The 18483-nt window shown below is 31.0% G+C and overlaps 1 protein-coding gene across 7 annotated transcripts in view; it reads left to right on the top strand.

The window, feature by feature from the left end:
* Positions 1–10315, top strand: part of CNOT2 (CCR4-NOT transcription complex subunit 2) — a 103063-nt gene extending 92748 nt beyond the window's left edge. For all 7 annotated transcript variants that reach the window (XM_006923735.2, XM_025041089.1, XM_015598499.2 and 4 more), the window contains 3 exons: positions 1414–1514; positions 3166–3310; positions 9168–10315. In XM_006923735.2, coding sequence (XP_006923797.1) covers positions 1414–1514; positions 3166–3310; positions 9168–9254 — 333 coding nt within the window. In that variant the 3' untranslated portion in view covers positions 9255–10315. The remainder of the gene's footprint in view (positions 1–1413; positions 1515–3165; positions 3311–9167) is intronic.
* Positions 10316–18483: the final 8168 nt, after the last annotated feature.

Raw genomic sequence — 18483 nt, forward strand, 5'->3', positions numbered from 1 at the left:
ATATAATATCATAACTATTAACAAATAGGGTTAATCGTTTTTTTTTTTTTTTTTTAATCAGAAAATTTTAAACATTTGCTTTAGGGGAAAGTTCATTTTTGTTACCAATTGTATCTAGATTTTGGCCTTGTGAGAGAAGAGTATAATCTATTAAAATTGTGTATTTGTGTTACTCATGTGTATAAATGTCTAATGTAAATAACAGTATTTTGCATCTGTACCATGTAGTTGTATAGTCAAATGGATGTTGATGTTGTGGACAGCCAAGTAAAGAGAGATATTTCTCTTTATGTCTTTCAATACTGGGTAGGTGGAAAATAAGAGCTGTTAGCTAGAGAGAGCTAGTTTTTTTCTATTTTTGGATCATGATTTGCTGCCACCTCCACTGTAGTGTTCTTTTGCTCCAAATACCTAAGGGTTCTAGAACCATTTCTTATGCCAATTTAAGCAATACTGGTTTAGGAGAATTTGATACATTTGGGACTGACCACTACCTGAATGGGGATAATATGAATAGAGAGAAAAATTATATTCAGAGAGTGCATAACAGTTAGGTAAACATTTAGATACAGGATTAAGTAAAGAGATAAAAGTATTTTCATTTTGGTGAGCTTTTAATAAAACTTTATCTTAATGGGAGAATTTGAAACTGTTGAACTCACTTATGTTTTATAGTTTGATAGATAATTATGTTTCTGCTTTGTGGAAGGACATTTAAAGCAGTCATCTTTTAGTCATTCATTTAAACAAACTAAAGAGCAAGCGCTTTATTATTTTTATACTTAACGTCTATGATTTGCTAAAAATTTATAACCAACTGATTTGTGAATCCCTGCCAGATGTAGATTCAGTTAACATTTCCTGTAAGTCTTCTATGTATTAGACACTCTACAAGGTGCCTTCCAATGCAACCACGTATTTAATTTCATTTTCATTTTTAGTAACCCTTATAGATGTCATTGTCTACATTTTATAATTGAAGTTCAGGTACATTAAATAATTTGGACCTGGCCTATTAGTAAGTAATGCAACTAGGTCTTGAATGTAAGTCCTGCATCTCTGAGCACAGGGTTCCACTGCTACTGCCACCTTGGGTAATTAATAAATCCCTCAAGTAAGATAGTCACCATTTGAACTTGCTTAGTTTTTATGTAGCTTTTTTACCTATTAGGACATAAAATAGATGTACCAGAAATAATTGTTAAATGACCTTAGTCATTTAAATGATAACACTCCCATAAATAATGAAACTCTCCTTTAGAGTTGTAACTACCTGTGTAATCATGTAATAACAGTTATCTGCTACAGAGAACAGTTTCTGTTTCTCTTCCTGTTTTTATTCTAATGGTAGCAATTATGTTAGGATTTTTAAACTCGCTTTACATTTCCAAATAATTTATTTATCTTTTCCAGCTGGCTGCAATAAAACTTGGCCGATATGGAGAAGACCTTCTCTTCTATCTTTATTACATGAATGGAGGAGACGTATTACAACTTTTAGCTGCAGTAGAGCTGTATGTTCAAAGTATTTTTAAACACTTTTGTATTATAGTGGATCTTGTTTATTCTGAAAGCTGCTTTTTAAAAATAATGGCTGTAGTTTGTCTTTTGTTTTAAAGTGGAACTATTTCTCCATCGAGAAATTTAAGTTGTTTATTTTTACATTTATACAGTTAATTTAGATAGAAACCTTATATTACCATGTCTTCATAATCACTGTATACATGGCGAATTTTAAATTTAAACAAATTTGTAAAAAGACAAAATCAACTTGACTAATGAATTTGCTGAATCTAATTATACATATATGAAGTATAGGATATGGTTCATAACTGTGGCTCATCTTGTGGAACCACATGTTAATGACAGTGAATTTCATTTAATAAACATCTATTAAATCACTGTACATATTTCTTATGTGTTTTGAAGTGTTGATAAAGTCCACATTCATCATCAGGAGCCTACTGGCCAACTTAAATTAGCATTAAGAAGTTGGTCCATTGGATATGTTTTTCTTCTGAGCAGTTCTGTTTTTACCTGATGCCCTAAGAAAAAAATTGTGTCATTTCTTGTATGTCCTATCGGTAACAGTTTGTTACCAGTAGTATGTTTACTAGAGAGTGAGTTGTTAGTAAAAATTTATGATGTTATGATTGGGAGACCTTTTTACAGATTTAAGTATTTTATAATATTCTTAATAACATTTTTACAAATGGTCTTGCATCAGATACTTAAATGTAAAATTCACTGTGTTGATAATAAATTGTTTTTTATTTCTCAATTGAGAATTTGTTTTTTTCCCATGTTTTCCTCTCATTTTTTGTAAGATAGCGATTGTTTAATTTATTCATAAGTAAATAAATTTATTTATTTATTTGTCCATCCATCACTGGCAATTCTGTCTCATATCTTATTTCTGTCTACAAATTTCCTCATGGTATTGGTAGGGAAGTATTTGTTTACATGGAGGTTTGTTCTACCAAAGATGGTTTTTGTAATACATTTACCTCCTTTGAATGTTACTTCCCCAGTTTACAAGTGGTGGTTAAACCTCATTGATTCTTGCATGAATTCTGATGGACATTCTTTTGGCTTATGAGAATTTAGGATCAATGAGATTTGAATAAAAATTAAAAGTAATATATTCATTAAGACTTTTTAAAATGGATATTCTGTTTTCGGCATAGTCACGGAATTATATGAATTTAAATAGTTAATTCAAATAGTGTATTTATATTTAGTTCCTTATGCAGAATAATGTAAATAGCTGGTGGGCTGTTTGTTTTAATAGATACCTCAATTTCTATTGAATATTAAGAACAAGAAAGGAGTGCAGTTTCTGTTTCTGGAACACAAAAGTATCTTTATTTGGTCTGCCTAAATTTTTATCACATTGCTCATAGAGCTTTTAAGATCTCGTTTTGTTTGCATAAAAAATTTGCTCAGTTAAATAAAGATGTATGTATTAAAGAGTGCGGGTTCGGGGCAAATTAAGAAATTATTTTCCTATATTTATTTCACTATGGTTGTGTTTAATAACAATAAAAGTTAGGATAAAGAAGCACTCATTTAATGTATTTTATGCATAATTATTTTCTTAGAAAAGTTTTATAAAATGTGAGCCACAGGAAAAAATTAATTGTCTTTTTCTCTTAAAAATTGAAGTTTTAACCGTGATTGGAGATACCACAAAGAAGAACGAGTATGGATTACCAGGGCACCAGGCATGGAGCCAACAATGAAAACCAATACATATGAGAGGGGAACATATTACTTCTTTGACTGTCTTAACTGGAGGAAAGTAGCTAAGGTATATATTTTTTTCATGTGCAAATGCAAATTCGTAAATGTGTAACTCTAGATTTTGAAAAGAAGTGACCTCTTTTATCTGTTTATATGTACCATTATATTCATTCCAATAATATGCCAGATGTTTGTTAAGTCTCTTGTCTCTACTTTCTTGGCTTGATTTAACTCTAGTCGAGTATGCAGAAACAGTTTATTTCACCCATAGTTAGAAAACTGATTGAACTTGGTAAGAAATTTTGTAATTTTTCAAAAACCTGGTAAACTTTTGAATTGTTTGTGCTACTCAGTTATAAAATAAAGATACCCCCTTGCAATATCAGTCATGTATTCTTATATTATTATTAGTTCTGATTAAGCAAGTATGAGATTTTCTTAAACCCAGTATTTAAACAGATATAGTCTTTTTAAAACACTTGCACTCATTAAAAAAAGATGCTTGAGTTTTTTAAACAGAAGAAAAATATTTCTTGACAATTCATTGAGTGATTTTTTAGTTGTTGGTTTGGGCTTTTTTTTTCCTTTGAGTCAGCTTTACTAAACTGATAAAAAGGTAAAATGTTCTAAGAAGACAGTGTAAAATGCTTACCATGTGTTTAACACACAAAAAAATTTTACATCACAAGATTTTATATAAAACTTGAAAAAAGAAATATGAAAAGATGAGCCCAACAAAGAACACCAAAACGAGACACATAAAAGAGGTTGAATTTTTATTATTATTATTTTTGGGTGTTTCTCATTGGTAAATGTCATTATTTGTCAGACCAAGTCCATATACCACTGCACACTGTTTGAGTTATTTTAACAATTCTCATTATTATGCATATCTTGATTTCAAAAGTTAGATATATGACCTAATATTTTAGTTAAATAGAAATAATTACATTATTTATAAATAGTGAATGAGACATTGTGCATGTTACCTGTTCTTTAAGAAGTATAGTGTAATAGCTATAGTCTTTGTGTCATGGATTTGAATGTAACTCCTGTTTCTGCTATTTGTCACCTTGTGCAAGTTTCCTTTCTTTATTTTTTAAATTGAAATACTTGTCTCTAAATTATCATGAAGATTAAATGAGAATACAAACAAACATTTACACTGAGTGCAGTGCTTGGCCTGTATTGAGTATTTGATACATGGGAGTAGTTGTGGTAGTTTATTGCTATTGTTTCTATCATCGTTATTACAGCTTATTACTATTTTTCTTAAGATGAAAAAATGATAATTGATTGTTGTTAGGTTAGGTCAGTGGTTCTCAAATTTTGGCTTGCATGAGAATTAGCTGGAGACATTGTTAAAACACAGATTACTTGGCCATACCTCCATTGTTTCTGATTTAGTAAGTCTGTGGATGGGACCTGAGAATTTGCATTTCTAACAAGTTCCCAGGTGATGCCAGTAATAATGCTAGTCATTTTCTGGAGCCATATTTTTGGTTCTGTAGTAGAGAAAGTATCTTTGGAGGGACAAAAAATTCTACTAGGAAATAACTGAAGTTTTCTCCATTTATTTGAAGCTTTTTGCTCAATATCATTGTAAATCACTCCAGACTTAATATATGCAAAAGGGATGGATGTTTGAAGTAGATAAATGCATAATTTTCGTTAAATTTTAGTTCATTAAGTGTGAAGAAATCGACTTATGTGAAAAAAATTAGTTTTCTAGAGAACTAAGTTCTCTCCATAAATTTAAATATTCAGAAACCACTTGAACATTAATACCGCACCTATATTTTCTCACAAAAGCAATTCCTCAGTCAGGTAAATGTCGTTTTAAAGAAAATTGTGTGTGTGTGTGTGTGTCTGTGTGTGTCTGTGTGTGTCTGTGTGTGTCTGTGTGTGTCTGTGTCTGTCTGTCTGTCTATTTGTCTTTCTCCCTCTTTCTGTATAAAATAATAATTTTATCCAGTTTTATCCCATAGCTCCAGTATAGTTGAGCTTTTGTATTGACCTTTACCTTTAAAATGTTTAGCAGCAAAGTAGGAAAATAAAATTGGGAAATATCATTAAACTTCCCTAAGAAATCTCTCTTGAGATAGTTTGCTGACACTGTTTAACAGAATTATTTTCATAGTGATGAAAGCAAGCAGAATTATTAGTTTCTATCAAATATCAAATTATTTTGCTTATATTAAAATACAAATTCATAAACAATAAATTTTTTACAATGATTTCTGAGTATATTTTTTAAGGTTGTTTTCAGTGTTTTCTCAGAAACTAGATAATAATTAAGAAATTTAGTTCATTCATAGTCTGTTAACAGACTTCATCATACTACAGAAAATCCATTAAAATGCCTTGTCTCCAGTTAACTTCAAAGTTAACTTTAAAGTCCCCACCTGTAAAGTAGGTGTGGCTTATTTACTATGCACAGGTAAAGAACATGCGTTAAGTAGCTACAACTCATTGTAAGAGGCCTACAGTATGCGTTAGTATTACAAGTAATAGCTTAATGTTATCATGGTAATCGTGAAAAGTATTGACCTGATTAGACCTTAATCAGGTCTCCCCATTCAGAATATCTCATATGAGGTTCTTTGTCTTTTGCAAATCACTTAATATTTTCAGAGAAATGAAGAATTGTAATATTAAGGGATTCGGTGATTTAAATTAGAAGTATTTCTTATCCCCTTAAAATTCTGACTCTTGAGTTCTAAGATGCAGCCCCTTATTTGTTTAAAGAATTTTACATAAGTCCATAATGTATGTACATAAACATTTTGACACTATATTTGCTTATTTTCCCCTTTTAGATAATCTTGACTCGTCAACAGGCTGTGTAGTCTGTCCTGTGTAATTTAGCTGGAACTACTCAATATCCCACTAGTTAAAAATTTGTGGTCATTCAGATAGTGTGTATAATCTTAATGAGTAAAATTTTTGAAACAATTACATCTACAGAGAATTTTTAGGCAATGGAGGCTGCCTTGTTATCAATAGCTTCTCAAACTTAAAGACTTAAAAAATTTAAGAATTCTTTCAACCTGACTTCACCTTGTGGGTCCAACATTGAATAGGATTTTTAATGCTTAGGATTTTTTATCATAATATCAGATTATAATATATCTGATACAAATGTGATTTTTTTTCTTTTCCCATTAACTTTACTGGTACACTTCAATACATCTTTATACTCTAATCAGTAATATGTACTTTTCTTCAAAGTAAAAATTATTTCTAATAACTATAGTTAAGATAGTTTGCTACTTCCTGAAATTTAGTGAAGATTTATCATAGTTAAGAGAAAACTGATAGTTTTGAGAATTTGAGCAAACATTTCTGCAGTGTATGTTTCTCTGTGAAATTAGATCAGTGATGACATTAATGCTTTTGTAGTAATTTATTTGACCATTTGAGTCCAATGCAAATATTTCAATTTTGCTTCACAGTAACTTTTTGAGAGTATGTAACCTAATTTTAATAATACAAAAACTAAGACATTAAAGTTAATATTTTTTAAAAGTATCTAGAACTCTTTCTGGCCTTTTAAATCATTAAACTATAAAAATCTTTTTTCCATTAAAGCAAATATATACATAGACCTTCTAAATACCTAATCTTTGAATATTTCAAAAGTTAGGTGTTCTCTTCCTTAAAGAAATTAAGAAAACTTGTGTTTAGTAATTCATCAGCCATTAATTATACACCTGCTACAGAGCTAGCACTATTCTAGGCAGTAGGTAGTGATATACAAAACAGACACCCTTCTTGCCTGTAGATTATACAAAGGTATGTATGTGTGTTGTGTGCGTATATATAACATAAATGTGTAAAAGAGATGTTATCAACAATCAAAGTGAGGTAACAGACACCAGTGTGTTGTAAGCTTTATATTTTTTAATAATACAAGTACATAGAAAACGGAGGGAGGAGAGGAGATGTAAAAATGGAAGGCAATTTCTGAAACTCAGATATATAAGGTCTTTGGGATTTTCTTAATTATTACATTAAAATATTTATGCTCTCTAAATTTAAACTGATTTTTTTTAACGTGTAGGGGGAAAATGTATGAATTGATGAAGTTACCCTAGTTTAAATTCTAATAATAGAATGTAAGTTCACCAGTGTACAATAACAAGGTCAAGATAATTGAACAAAATTTTAATTTTTATAACTTAGAAGATAGTGGGATATATGATTTGTCACAGTTACAAGTAGACTTTTTACTCTATAACTACACATAGTTTAGAACTAAAATGCTAATTTTAATTTCTAAAGAATGATAATACAAGAAGACATTTTCTTTACTAACTTGGATATTCATCTTCAAGCCAGGCAATACAATTCCTTTAAAGTCTAGACAGAAAGAAAGAGAGTGATGCTTATTACACAGTGCATCAGGGAGGGCTATGGTGATTGCAGTGATGATTCTGGTCTGGTGTTTGCTAGTTTTTACTGACAAGCAAAATAACCACTGTACCTTACTCTGTCAGTCCTATAAAGTAAACCTTTTTAGATTTAAAGTCATCACAGTGTGCCTTCTTTATAAACATTTGTCAGTGGACTGAATTTTTTCAACATTATTTCTGGATAAGGGTTATAATGAAGTGAATACTTTGGATGTTGGGCTAGAAATATTAAAAATAATGTGTTGTACTAGAAAAGTCATGGGCTTTTGTGTCACATCTAATCCTGGATCTATCTGATACTTATACGACTTGGGCAAGTTACTTGTGAGCCCATATTCTTCAGGTACAAAATGAAGATAATATCTAATTATAGAGTTACTATAAAGATTAGAATAAAATCAGCTATATCTCTAGTTCTGACACATATTAGGCTTTCAGTAAGTCATACCTGCTATTTCTATAATTATTAATATAATATCCTTAAATTTCAGGTACTTGGTTTTATATCTCAAAATTTAATCATTATGACCTAGGTTTTTATTTTAATTAGTGAAATTTTCCCTTAATTTAATATTGGAAACATTCATTATAGAATCAATTCGAAACAAGACAGATAAGGTAAAATATGGTGCTAATATTATTTGTTGGCTTTCTTTAATATATAATACATATTAAGGTTTATAATTTTTAAACGAGATTGAGATAGTTTGTGCTAATTGAATGCAGATTGTAGAATTAGTGATTTTAGAACCTCTTGCTCTTTGGATTTACAAAGTATGTTTTTGTTTTAATATGCAGTTATATTCTGCATCTCTCTTTGATCTTAGTTGAGTGAAGAATTGGTTTCACTATTCTTAAATTTTAACACTCATGAAGTTAATGTAGTACTTTGAAAGTTTAGTTGAAATGAGCTATGTAGTTCATCTTCAAATGTGCCTACATCAACCACTGCCTGGTTTTGGGTGGCAGTTACATCTTTTCAGGGTTTGGGGTTTGTTACATGAGAAGTGTGGAGCTGTGTAAGTTTTAAGTTCATCGTTTTCCCCAGATTTTAATGAGATTAGAATAACTTTTTTTAAAATAAGACAAAGTGGAAAATTCTTTATTTCTATACCTTTTCTATGAAGATAAACTTTTAGGTTGTATACTTCAATGAAGAGGCTTCACTTTAAATATTTTATGATTTTCTGTGTTTTTTATTGGCAGTATAGCAGTTGCCACTTAAAACTTATTTTTGAGCAAAAAAAAAAATAGAATGTATTTTATAAAATAGGTGTTTATGAGAGGTCTCTGACTGACATAGAAAGTGTATTTTACCTATCAGGTAGAAACTACAGCACATTACTTTTATTCAAGCTGTACTTTACTTAAGGGAAAAAAGATTGGTATATCTGAGTCTGTTCATTCTCAAAAATATAAGTGTTTCGTTCACATAGTAAAATATATTTTGACAGAATTCTGAGAACAAAGGAGAGGAAATTATCTAAATTCTTAAATTTGGTTTTATAGGAGTTCCATCTGGAATATGACAAATTAGAAGAACGGCCTCACCTGCCATCCACCTTCAACTACAACCCTGCTCAGCAAGCCTTCTAAAAAAAGACTTCCCTTTTCTTGGGGTATGGCTGTCTCAGCACAATACTCAACATAACTGCAGAACTGATGTGGCTCAGGCACCCTGGTTTTAATTCCTTGAGGATATGGCAATTGGCTTACGCAAAGGGTCACCATTTGAGGTCCTGCCTTACTAATTATGTGCTGCCCAACAACTAAATTTGTAATTTGTTTTTCTCTAGTTCGAGCAGGGTCTGAATTTTTTCATTTATTTTCTTTTTTGCCAGCAGACAGACTTGGGTCTATAAAGACAAGCAAGTACACTGACAGAAGTTTACCATTGAGTTTCTAAAATGTAAAAAAGAAAACCCACAAAGACTCAACAAAATTAGACCACAAAATTTGCATTGTTCATTGTAGCACTATTGGTAATAAAATAACAAATGTTTGTGCATTTTTATGTGAAGATCCTTCTCGTATTTCATTTGGAAAGATGAGCAAGGTCTGCTTCCTTCATTTTACTTCCCCTTCTGTTTTTGAAAGGCAGTTTCGCCAAGCTTAACGCAAGAATATCTGACTGTTCAGAAGAAAGATATTGCCACAATCTCTGGATGTTTCCAGGGTTGTGTTATTACTGAGCTTCATCTTTCCAGAATGAGCAAAACACTGTCCAGTCTTTGTTACAATTTTGTAATAAATGTGTACATTTTTTTTTAAATTTTTGGACATCACATGAATAAAGGTATGTATGTACGAATGTGTATATATTATATATATGACATCTATTTTGGAAAATGTTTGCCCTGCTGTACCTCATTTTTAGGAGGTGTGCATGGATGCAATATATGAAAATGGGACATTCTGGAACTGCTGGTCAGGGGACTTTGTCGCCCTGTGCACTAAAGGGCCAGATTTTCAGCAGCCAAGGACATCCATACCCAAGTGAATGTGATGGGACTTAAAGAAGTGAACTAAGACAATTCACTCTGGCTGTTTGAACAGCAGCGTTTCATAGGAAGAGAAAAAAAAAAAAGATCAATCTTGTATTTTCTGACCACATAAAGGCTTCTTCTCTTTGTAATAAAGTAGAAAAGCTCTCCTCACTGCAGTGTTGACTTTGATTTGAAATTGTGAATTTATTTCTTCAACATGAAAAATAGAGGGAAGAAACCTAAAGTTTTACAAATAACAAACTGAATGGTATGACTAAACAATTTTAAATGTCTTTTTTTCAGCTTTTGACAAGTAATTTAATGGAACCATTCACCATTTTACTTGTAAGTTAAAAAATGTAGACATTCTTAACCAAGTTCAAAACAGAACTTTTTAAAAAATAGATTATGGAATCATTAGAAATAAAACTTCCCAAACACTCTTGGTACCCAATCAAAATACTTTCCTGTAACATTTATGAGAAATTTCTTGATAGACTTTTAAGATTTATCTTTAAGAAGTAATATTGAAAAAAGAAGAAGAAGTAATACTCATTAAGGTAAGCCAAAAGCAGTGGTGGGATAGACTTTACCTTCAGTTTGCTGGTCTGGATATTTCAGATTTACAAGTTGATACATTCTATTCCATTTAAAGATAAATATACTGTATTTTAAAATACTGTAATATTCTGAAGCTATGAAAGCAGAACTAAAGATAGTAAAAAAAAAAGGCGGTGAGCTTTTATCTTTAAATTTTCATTTTTAATGTATTTTTCTATGAAGAATGAAAGCTTGTTGACATTTACCAAATTATGTTTGAAAATGAAACATTTATGACATTTTTGTGTTTGTGTATCAGGCATATAAAATAAGAGTTACCTTTTTCTATGTATTTTGAGATAAAAGAAACTGACATAAAAATATCAGGAGTTTTTAATCTTTCAAATTTAAACCAAAGCATCTCTCCTCTGAAAGAAAGATGGCATTTATGTAATTATAGTTTTACTGTTGTGCAAAAAACTTCACCATATTTGACATAAACTAATGTTAAATCCTATAATTTTTTTTAAAGATTACATTTTTTCACAATTTACCATGTAAAATGTAATTTTTTGTTTATAACCATGAGAAACAGAAAAAAAAATGGAAAGGGATCTTTATTCTTATGACTGCAAACAACATTAAGTGTCGCCATGAGCATGATTGGCACTATGTGAATGACTCAGAAAAGCAAGATAGCTCATATTAAGTAGTTTGTTATCTTGGCTTGAGTTGTTTATTTTAATTGCCATATACAAAGTTTTAAGTGCACACTTTTCCAGATTTCTGAGTTCAGTCATCAAAATGAGAAAACTCTTACATGTAAACCAACTTTTTATACTTGTCAATATCAGAAATTACTGTCCTCTTGACTTTAAATTCAAGTTTTAAAATTCTGTGTGAAATCTTTAATATGATATTTTAAACTCTTTATATAACACACTTATATTTCTTGTATATGTATAACATGCTTATACATGTACAAAAGTAGACCTAAACTAATATTTCACATTTTCTTTCTTGGTTTAAAGTTTCCCAGTTTTTCCCTATATAACTGACATAAATGTGTACATTATGTTAAATATTTTTTGTGATTATTTTATCATTGGCTTTCTCGAACCAAAAGCTATTTAGTTGCAAAGGAAAGTCCTTTCAGCTATTTAGTCTCATATATTCTATGCTTTTTGTTGTAATACTGTATATGAAAAACTATTTTCAGGGATTTTTCAGTGCACAAAAAGTTTGATATAACGAATTTAAAAACTGAAAGTTTGAGTTCTTACATATATATAAAGGCAACCACTTATCTAGTCTTTTCCTTTTTGCCACTGAACTTGGAACACAAGAGATGCTTGATAAATACATGTCGATTAAATGGTATAAATTGATATTTCAATTTGAAAATAAAATGTACAAGTTAAAGCATTGAGCTTTGAAACAATTTACTATTTTTTGCTGTAATTTCATTTTCAAAAGAATCTTTTTAAGTATTTTCGATTAACTTTTCAAAACTTCAAATTTTTCCTACTCTGCACCTTCCTCTGAATCCTCCTCCATTCAAAAATCATAGATCTTCCATTCTGTTACACCCATCGCTCATTAAATGTGTCATCTGAGCATGGCCCTGCAAAGGAGGACTCATTTAACTTAGGCTTAATAGCATCAGTTTTGCAAGAAAGTTGCTGAAAACCTAAATATGCATGTGTGTAAAAGGGGATGTTCATATTTAATGTTCTCTTAACCATGGTTTGTTTGTGTAGTTAATAAGACGCAGAAATACTAACTGGTTCCATTAAGACAATCTCTGGAGAATGTGATAAGCCAGACATACCTCAATATCTTTTTCAAAGCTAGATATTAATGGCATGTCACTAGGCTCACTCTCTCCTTGCTACTAGCATTACCAGTGAATTAGATCATACCATAAATAAATGACAAATCTAAGAGATGAAGCAAATAAATACAATTAAAATCAAAATTGAAATCTACATCTAACCCAGTAACTTTGTGTTGAGTCACATCAAAAAGGATACATTGAATCAGAATAATTAGTTTTACACTTCAGTTGCTAAAGGAAAAAGGGTGGTGGAATATAACATGGCTTAAAAGTGATTCATATGTAGATCAATGTAAATTGCAATTCTGTTGCCAAAGATACTGATGTAATATTTGGCTTCATTAGAAAACGTATACTGCACAGAACAAGGTAAAAAGTCTGCTGTATTTTAAGAGCTGCCCATGACCAGGGAAGGCAGGGGAAGAGTATGTGGCATGCCTTCTAGCTGCCAAGCAGTATACTGTTTGACATGCTTACTGTATCCTGTCTTCAGCATAGTGTCATGAGGTAGGTTTTAGTGTCCCCATTTTATAGTAAATTTAAAATACCATATGAAAAAAAACCACCCAAGAAGTAGAAATGTTTAGCATTAGAAAATAAACTTTGGAAATATGGTATCTGTCTTCAAGTATCAAATTCAAGAGCTGTCAATGAAAGATGAATTCATTTGTGTGGCTGAAGAGCACAACTAGGACCAGTAAGAAAGAGTTTGGTGCAATATTAAAACATAACGTCATTAAGATATTGAAATGAATTGCTTTATAAGGCATTAGGTTTATTCTCACAGAACATTACCAAGAAGAGACTGGATGAAAAAGTGTTCTGCATAATAAGCTAAAGAGTTGAACTGAATGATCTTGAATGTTTCTATTAAAGCAATAAAAGAAGTGAGGTTACTGTATTTTGGCAAACCTAATTGCTAACAATTGTAAGGTACATCATTATTTTGTGTACCACTAAGGAAGAAATAGCTTAATAAAACTATGAAAAGCCACATGTTAGAAAATGCATACAGATTTCAAAGATGCCATGCCTTCAAATATAGGAAGGACTTAAGATGTTGAAGAGGGCACATCTCAAACTAGCAGGTAGAGGAAGTTGAATGAGAGATTTTGGTTCTGTATGTTAAGATGCTGTCCCAAAGTGCTAACTGCTTTGTGAAGTGAGGATTTCAACAAGAAAAATGTTCAAGCAGAAATTGGATGACTATCAGAATTGCTATTGAGAGGACTGCCTGTCTAAAAAGTTGGATTAGATCGTTTCGAGGCCTCCTTTCAGTTCTTTAACCCTTTTCTCATTTGCCCCACGAAAACTTGGGGATTGCCGTCCTAACTTCACCCCCAAAGTTTGCCATGAAATATCTCATTATTTTCACATTGCTCTAGTATATCAATAGTCTTTGGAAACAAATGACATCATTCTACTTACAGCATTGTTTTTAGTTAAATTACTGAAAATGTCAAATCTTAGGAAATATAGCATTCCTACATGAGCTGCATTATTTTTTTTCTAAACAGGAAAAGAATGTTGGTACCCTTTTCTTGATCTAGAGTTGAGGAAGATGATGTAATCAGGGCTAAAAGTATATAAAGTATTCACCTAGTCTAAAATGCACCCCTCTGTGAATCATAGATAAGCTTTAATTTTACTGCTAAGTTTTAATTAATTTTACTGCTATATCTTTGGAAAGAAATTTAAATAGTTACAGAAGGCAACTTTATTCAACTTTTTTCTTAAACTTTAGGAATAGGAACATGAAACAGTAAAGCACAACAAATAGTCATAATGTGTATATTCACCAGATTTGTTATGTACGTTTTACATTCAAAAGAGTTTTTGATAAGTTTTGAGGTAAATGTTTAGCCTGAAATTATACATTGCATTAGTGTTCAGTCTCCAGTTTTCAGCTACAGTAGTGATCACAAAAATTAGATTAAGCAGTAATCCTATTTTTTATTTTAAAAGTGATCATTAAATTTGATGTATAAAAAGCTCAATTTGGATTGAAATAACTGCAGGAACTAACCAGCATCAAAGTTATCCTCTAGCTAGGTAATTTTCAAACTTAACGTGCATAAGAATCACTTGGGGAGCATGTTAGAAGTGTCGATTTTAGGCCTTATGTTCAGATAATCTGATTTTCCAAAGTCTAGAGAGAGGCCAGGAATATGCTTTAGTAAACACCAGAAGTCATTTCTCAAGTTAGTGAACTACCAATTACACTTAAACTACTTGGCCTACTGTACAAGTACTAACGAAAATAAAATCTTACGGTTCTGGTGAAATCCAACAGTGAATTTTGGAATAGTACATTCCTGTGTATCAGCTATTTTTTCTCGTGTCCAGTGTTCTAGTGCAGAACCACATTATTACAATAGTATTTATTGGAGCAGAATACAAAGAATGTTAAATCCATTCCTAAGTATAAAACAGCAAAGTGCTATACAAGAATTGAAACTTTTAAAAGATATTTCAGCTTTGTTTAAAAACAACAAAAAATTTTTAACCTTATTTCCTGAGGATGTTTTTGCTAGATCTTAGGTTTCCACTTGAGTTTGTGTGCATAAAAACTGCTAAGGGCAACGATGTGTATAATTCTATGTTCATCAACTGAAAGTTTTTTTTTTAATCCGGTCTTCCTATTGTATAAATACTATAATCTGACAAGATTTTAATGATATATTTATCATAAGAATTCAATGTTCACTTTAAAAACCTAATCATTTTCAGATGTTTGCCATATAGTTTTCCCTCATTTGTTTAAATGACTTCTTGAAAGTCGTAAAATTCACAGTGATAGTCTTCATTGTCATAACTTCCTATCTGTTGAAAACCCAAATTCTTGCAGTCTCATAGCTTATGATCTATCACCAGTTGACACATGCCAAAAAACTTTACCTAATAAACTACTTACTTTCTATATAGCAAAACTTCATTCTTCACAAAATTTATCTTAGTTTTCATTTCTAAGGCCTGATAGGCATCTACCACACCACAAATATTTTTGACATTTTTGTTAGAGAAAGTGAAATAAAACTGACCTTATTTATGCCAAAAGTGGTAGTTCCTTTAAACAATAATTGAACATACAAACTGAGGAAAACAGAATTTTTTACTGTGAATCAGAGCTGGTCTCCGATCTTCATAAGCATATCCTGACATGTAATGTTCCAATTCTTTGCATTTGTATTTAGCATAACATTTTTGACCACATAATTTAAAAAAACAACTTTTAATTAGTGATGTTTTCTCCAGGCTAATCTATTCTCTAGTATATATGAAGATAATTTTAGTAATAACACTTGAGATATCTTTAAACATTTTGGAAGAAATGCACCAAATTTCAAGGGTGATATGAAATCAACAAATGACTGAGTCTGAGTCTTCTTAGGATCAGCCTTATAATCATTTATAATGAAAAAAACTTAAACACTGCTTAGTCTTTAAAAATTACAGCTCAGTAAGAGAAGATTACGTGCAGAAGTGACATAGTTTCATCTTTTGCATAAAAATAAAGATTTGGGGCAGCCAGAATGTTTGGAAGCTACCATTAAATCTGTTACATACTGAACATTTATTTTAAGATGTAGTTTTAATTACCATATGTAACAGTTGCATGAAAAATGGGCTGTCTTAAAATTTGAGCTGCTAAATATTTCTCCTCTCAAGAATCAGATGTGTTAGGGTTTTTTTTTACTTTAATTATCTTCAATTGGTTAATATTATACAAATATGAAACAAGTTATGTCCCTTTATTGGATGATATACCTATTTTTTAAATGCAAACCATATTAATCCTCTGCTCAAAAAGTTATTTCCATATTTCCCCCCTTTTTAATCAGAATTTTTATATAATTTTTATTTCAGCCTAAAGGATTTAACATTTGAATATTAGTTGACTTGCACATCATTTTAAAATCCAAATTGTAATGACGATGAGGCAAAATTTTTTCTACATTTGTAATGACATTGTTAATGAGCAACAAAATCCACTATCCTAGATGTGTTTCTAGGTTGGTTGGGTAACATGAAAAAGAAAGGTACAGACGTGTTTCAGAGAATGTTAAAATTCGGTATCTTCCAAGTTTGAGTTATCTATATTCTTTAGCAATTGGAGGTAAGGCTATGACCTTAGTTTTCTAAACCATTTCAAAAGTGAATACTGATAAAACTGAAGATTAGCCTAAGAAGAAAAGGCCTGGGAGGGACAAGATAGTTGTCTTGCCACATCTGAAGTGGAGTCATTTGCAAGGCTGATTATCTTTATCCTACATAACACCAGAGGGCAGAATGAGGAACTTTACATGGATGTTATGGCAAGGTGGGTTTCAATTTGCAAGAAAGTACTCCTTCGTAATTTCCTAAAAGGTCCCCAAATCAAATGGGTAGCATTTGGAATTAATGCTGGAAGTGTCTAAGCAAAGGAAAGAAAACTATTAGAAGTGTTGGGCAAGTTCCTGCATTAGGATAGGTTTTTTTCCTGCCCTAGAACTATGACTTATTAACATCTGGTGGTTCTCTGTGTTCACTTTTACTTTAAGTCTAGTTTGAATTTCTAATAAGTCACTCTGAAACCTAAATACTACACTTAATTTCCCTCTCCCACATAAAACAGTACTACTTATATTTGCTATACATCTAAAAAAGAGCTGTTTTCAACACAAGTGATTTAGAGTAAAATGAGGACCAGATTAAATCTTTAGCTCCTTCATCTCTACCCACTGTTGGTCCCCCCTTCAGTCAGGTTTCACAATTGGGATTTTTATCAAGCCTAAATATACTGGAATACAAGTAAGCACATTTTAAATCCATTTGTATTACCTACACTTCCTTTTTATTAAATACAGACGTATCTAAGAGATAGCATAGTATAGTAGAAAAAGAATGGGTATTGTAATCTGCCACTGTCAATATGTGTGCAGCCTTGGAATCACTTAATATCAGGGCATTTGTTTATATCAGGTGTTCAGCAGATAGATATAGGCCTATTTCTCCAAAGATAGCCATTGTACCAGGAGGTGGTCTCCATATTTTGAAATTATTAAAAGACCTTTTAACTTGACTAGGTGCTGTTATATAGTAATACTTCAGTTTGTGAAGAGCGCGAAGAGAACAAAACTTAAAAATCATAGAATATTAAAACTATCAGTACAACCCTTTTGTGTAAAGAGAAGGAAACAATCTAAGAACATCGATTACTTATCTTACATGAAATTGTTTACTGTGAATATTGGTACCAAAACCTCCTAGCTTCTTGCTTTTTAGTTCTAAAGATGATTTCCCTTCTATGGGATACAGTGAGTGAGTGAGTGTGTGTGTGTGTGTGTCCCACAGAAGTTCACTTCCTTTAACATGAAAGACTAACAAGTGATGAACATTTAGGAAATCTAGCCAGTATTTACTAATAAGAAGTGATTATTTGTGCTTTTTGCTTTCCTTTCTTAGTTGCAAATATAAAGGCCATATGCAAACAAATTTTAACTTTTAAAAAATATTTTTAATAATCATTCTTTACTGTTTCAAACAAAATGCAGTCTCTGGGAGCTTCCTTTCCTGCTTAATTTTAAACTAGGTGATATTTAAGATCCCTTCCTGTTCTAATATTATAAATATCTAGAAAGTAGTGTTTGCAATAATAATTACATGTTCAATATATGTATTCCAAAACTTCTTAAGCTAATAACAAATATTTAACATTTACAATGAAGCATGGCAAGAAAGTTAATTTATTGATATCAGTAAGCTGGAAATGATTTAAATACAACTGTAAACATTTTTAAGTTGAGACCAAATAAAAAAGAAACTTAATTTTCTGTGATAATAACAAAAATATACAATTACAGAAGCTAAATGAAAAAGAAAAGATACAATTTTTCTAAAAGTTTTCTTTTACTCATTCTTTCACTCATGTTTATTGGTGTCTTCTAGTTGCAAACATTTAAAACCTTTTTAGAATGTGAAC

The sequence above is a fragment of the Pteropus alecto genome, unplaced genomic scaffold, assembly GCF_000325575.1.
Source record: "Pteropus alecto unplaced genomic scaffold, ASM32557v1 scaffold76, whole genome shotgun sequence".
Taxonomy (NCBI): Eukaryota; Metazoa; Chordata; class Mammalia; order Chiroptera; family Pteropodidae; genus Pteropus; species Pteropus alecto.